The 14,352-nt window shown below is 39.8% G+C and overlaps 1 protein-coding gene across 1 annotated transcript in view; it reads right to left on the bottom strand.

The window, feature by feature from the left end:
- ITGB5 (integrin subunit beta 5) overlaps nt 1–14,352 on the bottom strand; it is a 77,731-nt gene that overhangs the window by 54,479 nt on the left and 8,900 nt on the right. Inside the window, exons 2-3 of the mRNA XM_026707946.2 lie at nt 9,651–9,736; nt 3,305–3,509 (exon numbers count right to left, since the gene is read on the bottom strand). Coding sequence (XP_026563731.1) covers nt 3,305–3,509; nt 9,651–9,736 — 291 coding nt within the window. The remainder of the gene's footprint in view (nt 1–3,304; nt 3,510–9,650; nt 9,737–14,352) is intronic.

The raw sequence follows: 14,352 nt of genomic DNA, 5'->3' as shown, positions 1-14,352 counted from the left end.
GGGCACAGAACGTGAAGTGTTTCTGTAGCTATACTTTCCCTAAATTCCACATTTTGCGACTTCGGCTTTTAAAGCTATTTTGATTCCACTGGGTTCTCTGCTAGGAACGTAATCCTCTAATTCTGCCCGTATAAGAATTTCACTTGCTGCCTAAAGAATCAGGGAGCTGAAATGATTGATGTGACAGGGAGTTCAGCTGAACAAAAAAGCTGTTTTCTCCCTTTCGGCTCCGTGAGTTTGTTCCCGTTGGACAATTATTTTGTCTTTGCAAATGCATTCTCCAGGAAAATCAACATGCGTCACGCAGAGGCTGATTCCAGTTGGGCCAATTTACTGTGAATCAAATGTGAATCCCTATTAATTAATAGAGAGCTATAAAATATGGTTTTAAATCTAGCTTGACTATTTTACGTGTATATTATGAACCCTTTTGTTGTCACATCTTCTTTAGAAGCCTCCTTATTCAGATGATGAACAGGGAAAAATAACTGATCATAACAACTTACAATTTTTGAAAAACATGTAACCATAATTCAGAAGTATAGTTCTGGAATGCACAAATTTAGACAAATGAGATGACATAAACTAGTCACCTCTAATGTAATAGGTTTTTTGACTAAATGGCTGCAAAAGAACTCAGCTAAAATCTTGGGGAAGTTCCTGCCATTTGATGGGTTTCTGAGATTTAGTTTGGTATAAATGCATAAGGATGTTACATGTGAAAAAGCAGTTTACAGATCGTCCTTGATGTATGACCGCAATTGAGCCCCAAATTCCTGTTGCCAAGCAAGACAGTTGTTAAGTGAGTTTTATGACCCAGTTCATGACCTTTCTTGCCACAGCTGTTAAGCCGAATCACTGCAGTTGTTAGTAAAACGTCTGTTGAGTTTGTTTGTCAGAAGGTTGCAGGAAGTGATCACATTCGCATAAACTGGCATAAATACATGTCAGTTGCCAAGCATCCAAATTTTGACCACATGACCATGAAGATGTTGCAATAGTGTTATGCAGGAGTGGGATTCAAATTTTTAACCAGTTCTGTGGGTGTGGCTTAGGTGGTGGGTATGGCTTGGTGGTCATGTGACTGGGTGGACATGGCTTGGTGGTCATGTTATTGGTTGGGTGTGGACAACTCAATATCACTCACATCGAGGCACGCATCTCCTCACCTGGCCTCTCATGACTGTGGGGATGCTGCAACAGTCATAAGTGTGAAAAATGGTCATACGTCACTTTTTTCAGTGCCATTGTAACTTTGAATGGTCACTCCACACAAGCAAAGTACCAGCAAAGGAGAGGGGAAAAAAACTCCAGAGAAGTTCCTGAGACAGGAAGTCTAGTCCTGCCAAGAATGTAATAAGGGTTAACGGAGAGGCAGTTTCTGTAAGCAACACCAGAATGTTTCCTTCCTGCCTTCCTTACAGGATTAGGCCAGTAATTTCTTCTAACAACCGGTTCTCCAAACTGCTTAGAATGTTAACAACCGGTTCTACCGAATAGGTGCAAACTGGTAGAATCCCACCCCTGGTCTTATGTGTGAAAAGCAGTCATGAGTTATTTTATTCAGTGCAGTTGTAATTTCAAACAGTCGTTAAATGAATGGTTGTAAATTGATGACTACCTGTATTTTTTTTTCATCTATTGCAAAGGTGGGCAAAGGATGTCCTTCCAGATTTCATGGAAGGATAAGCTCCCCTTGACTCTGAACGGTTTGGCTACTAGTGAAGGCTGATGGGGGTTGCAATCCAGCAATATCCGGAGGCCTTCGCATTGCCCACCCTTGATAGAGTTGGAGCTGAAAGAGTTAAAACGCTATCTTTATTAATAGAGCTATGAATAAATGCATGAAAGATAAAATTGCCTACCACTGCCCAGAAAGCTTTTTAAAGCCTGATATAAAATTATTGTATTGATGTGAAAATCCAAGGCATTTATACTTGTAGTGCGAAAGGAAAAAAAAACCTCAAAGGGTTTTGTGAGTTTATGCTAAGCTAGGTTTAGCCCTGTTAAAGTTCTTGATAGATACACACGGAGGGGCATCTTATGAACTTGAACTAGAAAAATAACAAATGGCTCATCCCTTAACACGTGCTTAGTTGCAAAAAGAGAGGAATGTAAGGCAGGAAAAAAAAACCCTATTCTGTCTCTCGTTTGATTGAATTGTTCTGCAACAAGCACTCCGTACAAAACTGTTCAATGAATTCAAATTTTATTTTGACCTTTCACTACATTACAAAGTGCTTTTGAGAAAGTATGAAAATGGAAGGGCAAATATCTTTAGGCCAGTGTTGAAAAATCAACCCAAGGGGTCTCTTTTCTGCAAATTAATTCCACAGTGAAATCTCCAACTTTTGTATTCTAATTTCCACCTTGGCAGACAACTAACAACAGGGAGGTCTCTAGTTTCTAGATCAGAACTTCAAGGTTCATAATCGCAAAACAATCAAAACACTTTTGTTGTTTGGAGCAGTACAGGGAAGCGGGAGATATTTCTCATGATTGGAGGGTGGGAATCCACAATTTCTGGAAGTGAATGAGTTTATGAACTGTAGGTTTCTTCAAATTTTGATCTCACGTATTCAAAGTTCAAAAAGCAAGTTTAATAACACTATAAAACAGTTGTCTCACCATAGTCTATTCATTTATTTAGTTATTTATGACAGAGATTTGTATGCTGTCTACTGGTGGTCTGCCAGAAAATAAGCTTGGAGTGAGGAAATTTGTCAAGACAACTCTGTCTTTACAGTGGCTTACAAGAAACTTAAATTAATTGGCCTAACTTGGATTGGATCTTTTTAGCTATGCAAATATTATCAATTTGGTCCACAATGGTTGGAAAGCCAGTACAGGTATTCAACTTATGACTGGTCATTTAGCAACCTTTCAAAGTTACAATAGACCCATCTTGGGACTACTTGGGACCCAGATTTGAAGTTCTGATGGTCACACAGAACCCCACAGTCACAAGATGAAACACTGGGCGCTCAGCAACATGGCTGTATTTATGGCCATTTTGCAGCATCTCCCGGTTTGGGGCACCAACTGGATCCTAACTGAGAATCCTTCACTGGAAGCTTCAGAATTAAAACACAAACTGGGCTTGCCGAATACCAGCACTAGACTATGTCACTAGAACAAGAACGAGGAGCCCATGCAAGGCAGAATTGGCTCACTTAATACCAAACTGCCTGACATTCTTCCCTTATCTCAAAAGAATGGAGAACCTGGGCTTCCAGATGTTGCTAAACTTTAACTCCTAGTCTAAACTTAAACTAAAGGACGAGAAACACCCGGTAACACTCACCGGGCCGCAGATTCAGGGAGATCTTTTGAGGCATTATTTGGATCACATCAGGATTAGTCTCAGTAGAGCTCTTGCTGCTCAGTGGAAGGTTTTTTACTATATTAACACTGCTTTTTGTACTCTCAAAATGCCCTGCACAACCATTGGCGATGAGATTCTCAATGAAGTCACACCTTGAAGTGATGGATTTTTTGTTGCCAAATTCCTGTAAGAGAAGAGAAGAATGGAGAAAATGTACATCAGTTTGCCCAGGGACTATCTTAATGCAAAGGAGAGTTAGCAAGGAAGTTGTTTCTTTCTTGCATATTTCAGTGTGATTGTTTTACAAGGGGATCATATCAGAAATCTTTTCAACATATTCCCTATTCACCTTACAGATCAGAGCGAAATGCAGTGACTAGCTTGGTTGGGGATTGCAATAGCAATAGCACTTAGACTTATATATTGCTTCATAGTGCTTTACAGCAGGGGTCCCCAACCACCGGTCCGGGGACCGGTACCGGTCCGTGGAACAATTTCTACTGGGCCGCCGGTTTGCTGGGCGCCGCCATCTTGTTTTGATGAAAAAGTGCTTCTGGTGAGCTTTTCTGGTTGGAAAGTGGTGTTTGGGTGCTGAAAGAATCCTCACACCTTAGTTTCATCGGGAGGGGGGGCAGCTTTGAACAAAACTAAGGCGCGAGGATTCTTTCAGCACGCATGGCAAGGCGAGCCGAGCGACCATCCTGAAGCCGTCGCGAAGCCCATCGACACAGGTACAAAGGAGGAGTTGAAGATGGCGGGGAGAAGCAGGGGACGGCTGGCTGGCCAGTCACTCAGCTTGCCTTGCCATGCGTGCTGATGCCGGTACCGGGCCGAGGATGATTTTGTGATGCCGGTACCAGGCCACGGCACAAAAAAGGTTGGGGACCACTGCTTTACAGCACCCTCTCAGCAGTTTACAAAGTCAGCCTATTGCCCCCAACAATCTGGCTCCTAATTTTACTGACCTCAGAAGGATGGAAGGCTGAGTCAACCATGAGCCAGTCAGAATCAAACTGCTGGCAGTTGGCAGAATTAGTCTGCAATACTGCATTTTAACCACTGTGCCACCACAGCTCATTGGGACAGGGGGATGAGTGGGATTAAAGAGCAACTAGGAAGAAAAACAGTTCAGGAGAATATAAATAAAAGACTCATGAAAGAATACAGTGAAAAATGAATTGAGTTGTTTTTAATCCTTTTTAATCCTTTCGTGTGTCCTTGTCCTTACTATCTCTTGGTATCTTCCCCCATCACCTAATTCGTCTGGAATAACAACAAAAAAGAACTATGCACTTTCCTCAACAGTATTTTATGCCTATAAATCATTTAGGTAAGTTTCTGGCACAAAAACAGGAGAACAATATTTATAAGCAAACCCAATCTCAATCCACAAATGTGAGATTGCTTTTTGGGAGAGAAAGGCCAAGAGAAGCCAACAAGTAAGAGAAAGAGAGAAGCCAAGAGAAGCCCTACTAGTAAGAGAAAAAAGGAGCCCTGTCAGGGTGGAAATCCAGACTGTGGGCAGAGTTTGCCTGCAACACCACACTTTAAACACTGTACCACCAGGACTCCAAATACAAATAAATCTCTCAAGATAATGGTCTTTATACTCTATAGTTATCTAATCCCTGGATTCAAGGATGGCTTGGGAAGGCACTCCACTGAGTTCTTCAGAGCCAGAGAAAAGTGAGCCAGGGAATGCTTCCCAGTGAAGTATTGACTATTGCCTAGTTTCAGTTTCTCACATTCATCATAGAAACTTGAAGGAGCTAAGAGAGGCATGGTTCAAGCCTGCAGGTGGATAGCAATCATACTAGGGAACACTGTCCTTCAATAGAATCTGAAGTATTATGCTTCATTGGCTCATTCTTTAATAAGTCGGACCAACCGATGGGGAGAAGGGGATGATCTGCTGTATTCTAACTTACAAGGCCAATAGGATTCATTTCTATGTAAATGCCCTGGAAGATGTTGTCCATTAGTTAAGGTGAAATGTCATCAGTATTCTAAAGATGCTCAGTTGTACATTCCACCCTAATGTCTATGAAGATTTTAAGTCATCCAGGTCATGGTTGTCCCAAAGGTGCTTTTTCAAGAGGCAACTGGACTTCCTTTGTTTTTCCTTGAAGACCTTTCGTTTCTCAATCAAGAAGCTTCTCCAGTCCAGTCCAGGTGAGACTGAGAATCTCCACAGGCATATTGGAGTTCACTTTGGATTCCATCCCAAACAGGTGGTTTAAAGTAAGCAGGAGTGCAACAGAAGCATCTCTCTGCAGCTCTTTAAACCAGCTGTGATTTGGGCGGAGGTCATGCTAAACTCTGGAATCAGTTCTGAAGTGCTGCAAAGCTCTAGTTGTTATCTGATCATATTTAGCATGACATATAATCCTCACACACCTAATAATCACCTTGTTAAAATAGCAGATGAAGCCAAACAGTCCAGTTGCCCTTTGAAAAAGCACCTTTGGGAATTCTACCTTGAGTTCAGACAATGACGCTGTAGACATCTTGGTTTGGTGTTTTGCTGAGGCATGGAGAGGATGAACCATCCGAAGATGAACCTCAACAAGATGAAATGCCATTTTCTGCAGAATGGCTCTCTTTCTGCTCTGGTGCTACCTATTGGATGAAGTGCCCTTTCCTCTGAAAGAGTGGGGATTGGGGTTTTCCTAGATCAGAGGTATCAAACTCAATTTCATTGAGAGCTGCATCAGGGTTGTGTTTGACCTTGGGTGACCGGGGTGGGCATGGCCAGCATGACATCATTGGTGTTGGGGGGGGCACCAGTGTGATGACCCAAGCATTCTGCCAGTGAAAACGGGTTCCCAAGCTCCATTTTCAGCTGGGATGGCCTCCTGCAACTCCCTGCCAGAGAAAACGGAGCTTGCGAGGGCTGCCCACGACCCTCATGAGCTCCGTTTTCGCTGGCAGAGACACTGCGGGCTGGTCCTTCGATATTTCCAGGACAGCCCCGTGGACTAGATCCAAGCACCCCGTGGGCCAGTTCTGGCCCCCAGGCCTTGAATTGGACATCCTTGTCCTAGATTCATGACATCTCTGTCCTAGATGGTTCATAAGCAGCAGGTAGAATTTGTGACTGACGGTCACTCTTGCTTAGTTCTGGCTGCTTATTGTTTTTTGTGCTAGCTGTATTTTCTTTAGCTATCTTATTTTGATTTTATTGTCCTTGGGTATTGTTTTATGTTTTCTGTATAATGCACTGCCCGGGATCATTTGAAGTCTGGTAGTCTAAAAATACAGTCAGATAGGTAACTGAGTCATTGTGCAACATACCTTCATGCGATGCCTTCTCCAGAGCCCAGTTCAGCCTTGAAAAAGTGCAAACTATGTATGTTTTAATTAAGAATATATAAATATCAGGCTGCCTGAAAATTTCCCACTGTAATTTCGACATATATCTATTTTGCCCGCTTAGGAAAGGGTAGTTAAGAAAACCATCCACAGACAGAATTCCTCATCTTTATTTTCCTGCTGACCCTGGAGGTACAGATTTAGTGGAGTTTTGAAGGTCATTGCACGTCTCCTTTTGATTTTAAACTTTCTGAGGCTCAATAACAAAGTGTTTTTAATTTCATTCGTATCAGAAGAGGCAGAATATTTTGCAATCTGAAGAACCATGAAAATAAAATAGCTCTACCAAATTTAGCTAATCCATAATATGAGCTAGAAGTGTACATTGTCTATTGATTTTTCCATCTATAAATTACAAAGAGAGACAGGGCACCCATCAAACACTGAGTACTCCTTTCCATCTCTTCCAGTATAAAAAAAAAATTAACACAATAAGCACTGCTTATAATCTCTACTCTTGAATTTTCTGATTTAGACTTTTGGGAAGTCTTATAATAAAAATAATCAGCTCTAAAATTACTTATTTACTTTAATTATTTTTCTTAGAATATCATTCCTTTTTTCACATCTTAGCCTCGAGGGATACATATCCCAAAAGCATGTCATTGCCATATACCACATCTGTTTTTTGTCTGAAATCAGAAATATAAAGGAAGCTTTCATCTCTTAAAAAAAAAAAAAAAAAGAAAAAAACGCCTCCAGAATCAAGGATCTCAGATGAAGCATGTTTTTCATCAAAATACCATCTAATTATTTCATGAAATACTGGTATAACCTGTTAGTGCCTAAGCCTCATAAGCTGATTAGCCTTTGTTGGAACTGGGTTTTTTTTTAAATAGTCATATCATTAGATCAAAATTATATTGGTATAATTATATTGATAACTGGTAAATTGGTAAAATCATGTAAGAGAATTATATAATTATATTGGCAACCGTTCTTGAATAGCAACACCTAAAATTTCTTCTCTCTTTTTTCCTTTCTTCACAAAAAGTGTCCCTCCTGAATTGCAGATTAAAGAGCATAAGAAATCTCTGCATGTGCAGTACAGGTAGTCCTCAACTTATGAGCACAATTGAGCCCAACATTTATGTGGCTAAGTGAGAAATTTGTTAAGTGAATTTTGCCCCATTTTGCAATCCTTCCTGCCACATTTCTTAAGTGAATCACTGCAGTTGTTAAATCAGTCACGCAGTCATGAAGTGAATCTGGCTTCCCCATTGACTTTGCTCGAAAGAAGGTTGCAAAAGGTGGTCACATGACCTCAAGACACTGTGACTGTCATAAATGTGAATCAGCTGTCAAGAATCCAAATGTAAATCACGTGACCATGGGGATGCTACAATGGTCGTTAAGTGTGAAAAATGGTCAGAAGTCAGTTTTTTCCAGGGCCATTGTAACTTCGGATGGTCACTAAATGAACTGTTGTAATTCAAGAACTACCTGTATTATTAAACACCTAGCTTTTGAAACATATTCAGAAAATTATAAGCATGCCAAAAGGAGATCAGACTATGTGTCTCTTACAACTTCATAAATAGAAGAGAAGAGAAGAGAAGAGAAGAGAAGAGAAGAGAAGAGAAGAGAAGAGAAGAGAAGAGAAGAGAAGAGAAGAGAAGAGAATAGGTCAAATATTCTGAAGTCATATATTCTGATGCCATCATTTCAAACAAAACTTTTTGGATAACAGGAGAAATGAAAATCCATTGCCCATTTCTCTCCTACAAATGAAAGGAAGATTAATTGATGCAGAATTTTGCCCCTGGGTGAGATATTTGCATTCAGTAACTTGTGGAAATTGTATCCAGAAACCTGGATGCTAGATGCAAATTTTAAAACCCAAACTTTATTCCACAGAAATCCAAACTTCGTGAGACATTTTTATGAATAAATGTATATAATTTTGTGGGATACAGTATTTTTCCCCTCCATAATGAGTACTTGAGTTAAAATGAGGTGAAGACATTTAGAATGTCTCCAACTGTTCATAGTTAGTATATAAGATAGTCAACTTTTCCAGCCTAGCTTAAAAGCCTTGTTATTATTGGCAGTGGCATCATTCAAAGAGGATGTTTAAATGAAAAATTACTGTAGGCTTCAGGAATTATTTCATATAAAACAGCCCTTTAACCTCTAGTCAGGTTTGAAAAATCTTCACAATTGATTTGACTATGCTTCAACATGAACTACTGATGATTGTCCCAAAAGAGCAGCCACAACAATCTCTGTATAAACATTTGTATTGGCACAGCTATTAAAAACACTTGCATTTTCGGTGCCAGGAAAATAACATAAATTCATTTTAATATGACTGTATCCTCACCAATATTTTCTGCCTTTTAGATGTCCCCACACCAGTAGCACACTTGTCTTAAACATTAGTTGCTTACAAGGAAGCTCCATACCAAAGGTTTGGAGGAAGCCAATCTTCTCGTAGGGCTAGGCTCTTGCTTTTGATAAAAAGCCCTGGAGATATCAACTCACTGTACATGCCCCTTAGTCTCAAATGTCTTGTTGTATATCTAAAGCAGAGGTCTCCAAACCTGGCAATTTTAAGACTTGTGGACTTCAACTCCCAGAATTCCTCAGCCAGCATAGAATTCTGGGAATTGAAGTCCACAAGTCTTAAAGTTGCCAAATTTGGGGACCCCTGATCTAAAGCCACAGCATATGAGGAATGTTCTAGCAGTTATTATGGCAAGTGTTCAGCTGAATTAAACATGTCCTTAAGAACCAATTTCATAATGGGGTGGTAGTTTTTGAGTTGCATAATAATCTTCTCCAAGCCAGAGCCAACATCTAAAAAGTCAGGCATCTTAGCCTAAGGAACAAGATGTATCCACCCTATAGTGTTTTTCTTTAAGGGTGAAAATTTGGCAGGGGAAAAAAAACTAAGGTTAGAAATACCCAGGATGCAATTTGCTTTGTTAGGGAGAAAAAATGGGGAACTTACCTCTTTAAAGCACCAAGCACACTTGGGATGAATGAGCAAGCATTCTTCACAGGAGGTAGCATTGCCGCTTGAACAAACACTGAGACCTTTAAAGAAAACAAAGAAAAACTGAAAGAAAGCCCAAGGAAAAAAATTGGAGATTTTAAATGTTCCTTCCCTAGAACAAACGTTATTGGTCCATATCAACGTCACATAAAAATTTTGCTTCGCCACAGAGAAGATAAATTTATCTTCTCCAAGGTTCAAGGTGGCTAATAACAGTAATAATAAGAAAAATAAAATAAAAGATATGTGGATGAAAACAGAATGGAAACATTAAGAACATTACAGATAGTGCTTGACTTACAAGCACAATTGAGCCCAAAATTGGTGTTACTAAGTGAAACCTTTGTTAAGTGAGTTTTGTGCCATTTTACAACCTTTCTTGCCACAGTCGTTAAGCAAAAACACTGCAGTTGTCAGTTAAGGGTTAGTTATCAGGGTTGTGAAGTGAATCTGGCTTTTCCATTGCTTGTGAGCAGGTCATAAAGGGGCTCACAGCAATCATCGTAAATATGAGTCAGTTGCCAGATGTGTGGATTTTGATCATGTGACCATGGGGATGCTGCAATGGTCATAAGTGTGAAAAATGGTCATCGGTTACTTTTTTCAGTACTGTTGAAACTTCGGTCACTAAATTGTAAGTTGTAAGTCAAGGACTACCTGTATTTTACAAAATAAATGACATACAATGGCCTTTTCTATTCTCCAAGAATCTACCTGAATAAAAATGCCTATAAAATAAAGATCACGGAGAAAGATAAGCTTGAACTCATTTGGCAGGACATATCAAAGTCTAAGGACTGTAGCATTTACATCCTTCAAGCAGGGATGGACAAAAGGAATATAAAGTCATTCAAATCTTCTTAGAGAGCTAACTCTTTTAGTGTCCAAATTCTCTGTCCCATATGATTTAAGACATACTTTTTAACACCAGTTGCAAAATAGAAAGCTGTATGTACCAAATTCTATTTATTTGTTTATCTATAGCAATTTCTTTGAGCTCTTTAAATATTCCATTGTGTTCATAGAGAACATGCTGGTTCACCTTCTGACAAATTCAATTTTTAATTAATTGTGTCCAGCAAGACAGTCAATTTGTGCAAAGATTTGGTCAGCCTGCCCATCAAATCCTTAATATTCCAAATATATTCCTAAACCCTACAAGGAAGTCTATCTCTGGGCTGAAGCCTTGGCAGACTGATACAGGAGAAGTAGCCTTTCAAACATCTTGGGTTCAATGTTGCCATTCCAAGTCACTGTGCAATTTTTTGATACTTACAATAAATCCATCCTATTCACAGTGTTGTTTCTATATTGTGGGCAACATACTAGATTCTAGTAAGAAACATTGTAATATATATAAACTCTGTGTGTGTGTGTGTGTGTGTGTGTGTGTGTGTGTGTGTGTGTGTGTTTTATTAGTCTACATGCGAAATTAATCAAAGACATACTCCGTTTAGAGAATTTCTTGATTTTGAGATTACTGGCCAATGATGCCTTATACATTTTTGTTATATTGTCTCCTTGATTATCCTTCCTTCTGAACTGGAGGCTCCTAAATTAGCCCTTTGACATGCAACACATGGATTTAAACTAGTAGCTTTAGCCATGTTGCAGCTAAAACCAAGGAAAACTCATATCCACCAACAGCTAAAACTTGTGAAATTTTATTATTTCCATTTTGGTTATGGAATACATGGTTCTGACAGAACAGCACATCGGCAACTGAGATGCAAGATTTTTTCTCTCTCTCTTTCAGCAGTGAACTATTAGCATTACAGATCTTGGCAATTCCTAGCTATCCTGTTTCTCCAACAATACGGCCTCCCCCAATAAGAAGTCCCAGCATTGTTTTATAGGCATGAAATCAAATTAAGCCCCTCCCCCAAATTAAGGCCTATATTAAAACATGCGAAATGGGAGGAATGGTGGGGGGGCTTGCTGTTAGGAAGCACTTTTGTTGCACACCCGGATATGGTGCTGCCTGCGTTGACCCCGATACGAAGTGCCCCACCAACGCCGAGATCAACACCCAAGCTGTCGCCGCCCACCCGAAGATGCAAGGTGGGGGAATTAAGTCACACCCAAAAAGACGGCCTAGCCATTTTTTCGGGGCTCAAAAAAAAAAAAAAGACCCGGCCTTATTATATGAGAAACACGGTAGACTCTGGATATATGCAAATATATATACATATTTGATGTCTTTTGAGTCAGTGTTGACTTCTTGTACCTGCCTGGACAAGTCCCCGCCCCCCTTTTTTTGCAAGAGTTTGGAAGTGGTTTGCCCTTGTCTGCTTCCAACAACTGAGAAAGCATGACTGGCTCAAGGTCACCTGGCTGGCATTATGCCTTAGGTATGTTGGAAGGAAAATCCATCTGATTCACTTCCAAGCTGGGAGAAAGACACTGGGAACAACATGGAGGCTAGAGGCTGATTGGAAAGAAGGCCCATTTACTGGTGAACAGAACCACCAGGGTTTGTGGTTCTGGGTGAGCTGAACAAATGGTTGAATGAGTGGATGGAACTTTATAGGTTTCTGTGACTTTTGAAGTTTGAGCTGTTCTGGGTGTGGTGCAATGAGGGGGCTTGTGTTCTGAAAGGGTTTGGGCAATTCCTATTGTGGCAACTGGCTTTCGTCCTGTGTTGGATCTTGGGTGAGGGGCTGCTTTCTAATCCTATCATTCTGTCTTTCTTAGTTTTGCTCAAGGAGTTTTGAAATATCCTGTCTTGAAGGGATTTCTGCCTGCAGTATTTGCTTTGCTTATGAATAGAGCCATCTAGATAGCTGGCTTCCTCTTTCAATAAGCTCTTTATCTCCTTAAGTGCTGGCATCTGCTGTGGGCTATTAAGAAAGACTGGGGGATGCTTTCTGTCTTTAAGAGCATGTTTCTCCATTTCTCCTTTAGGGAAATATAATATTCTGCCTTTTTAAATATTTCCCAAAATATTTCATTTTTCTGGGAGAGGGGCGCTTCCCACAGGTGGTACCAGAGCTCAGGGTCTTCTGCTTTCTAACCTGGTATCTTAACCATTGCACAAAACTGGACCTCACAGGAAAGTAAACAGAGAAATAAAAAAGGGATTAACTTGTTTTCAACTGCATATAACGATGATTGCAGAAAAGGAAAAAAAGCATTATGGGAAGGGAGCTAAAGTTCTCACTGAATTCACCTTACTGTAAAGGAATCCAATGAATGACTCTACATTCATGCTATGCAGTCTAAAGAGAAAATGACCTGAGGCTGGATTATAAACTGATTTCTTTTATCCTATACCAAAGTGTCAGTGTAATAACTGCCTACACTAGAGGCGATTCCATTAAATCCTTCTTAAAAGATCAACAGAAGCATTAATTGGTTTGGCTCCAAAATTTCTCATCAGCAACCATAACCATAACCATAGAAGAAATGGCAACACTGAATGGCAGGTTAGATGTAGCTCAAACAGATTTGCAATTTCATCTGGGTAGGAATTTCAATTTCCCTTCGTAACACTTTTGTGTTGCTGTTCTTGTGCAGCATATGCTGATCTTTGAAAATGCAAAAAAATGGGTGTTGTCTGCATGAGTCATTCACTTTGAGAATTGAAAATTCCACACCCCACAAAACCACTTTGTTGAAAAAATAACAACCTGCTCCAGCAGCAGCAATTTTGTATCAAATGGTTTACAAAATTGTCAACTCTAATACATGTGGACTTCAGCTACCAAAATTCTGGAAATTGAAGGTCCACAGAATTTAAAATTGGCAAGGTTGGAAAACACCACTTTCAAGCTATCTTAGCCTGCACGGATTCTTCATTCTTCAGCCTTCTTCATGCCATTTCTATTTTGCTCAATACTGACTCTTTGTTTCTTCTGTTCTGTCTCAGAGTTCCCCCAGAGAATGTTCTTCCATCTTGTTGGACCAAGTTATGGGAATGTCTTTCCCTACCCTAAGTTGGGTTACTGTCATAAGCAAATGAGGCCACTGTTCAACAAATCAGTTTTCAAAATCCAAGCTAAATGTAACATAGCAATGAAGTCTGCATGATTCTCCACAATTTCAAGCCATCCAATATGATCAAGAAGGGCAGATGAACTCTGGGCACCATCAATTCAAGAAAGTCAAGAAGAATCCAGAAAATGCACTTACTTTAATGCAGCATCTGATCTCTGGAACAATATTACCCCCTTTCCCTGAGATTTTTATAGCTCCTATCGTTATATAATTCAGGAAATAGTTGAACACTTGAGTATCTTCCCAAGCACTGAGGATAGGTTGATGTGAGTATTTTTTTGGTTATGGTTGGTTCCTAAGGGCTCTTTGGTTCGTATAGACAGTTGTGTCCTTTTCGATCTGTAAGCCAACTAGAGTTGTCAAGGTGGCCTCAAAATTTGAAAATAAATAAAATCAATAAACAAATGTCATCTGGTTTGTGGAACATGATGGGAAACTCTATAAGGGAGAATTTGTGCCATGTCAACATTAGCAGTAAAAGGTTAAAACAAAATGTGAAATATTGATTACCTGCCGTCACATTGGTGTCAATTCTTAAGAGGTGACATACACTTAAATGCAAAACATACTTTGTTTTCTATGCTGTATACAAAACAGCTCAAACATCTGTCTGCCTAAATCCATCTTTCTCTCATTTTATCATTTTTATTTTATGTGCAAT

Source organism: Pseudonaja textilis, chromosome 1 (assembly GCF_049901715.1).
Source record: "Pseudonaja textilis isolate UNSWEBS1 chromosome 1, rPseTex1.2, whole genome shotgun sequence".
NCBI lineage: Eukaryota > Metazoa > Chordata > Lepidosauria > Squamata > Elapidae > Pseudonaja > Pseudonaja textilis.
This window is presented reverse-complemented; position numbering and strand designations above follow the sequence as displayed.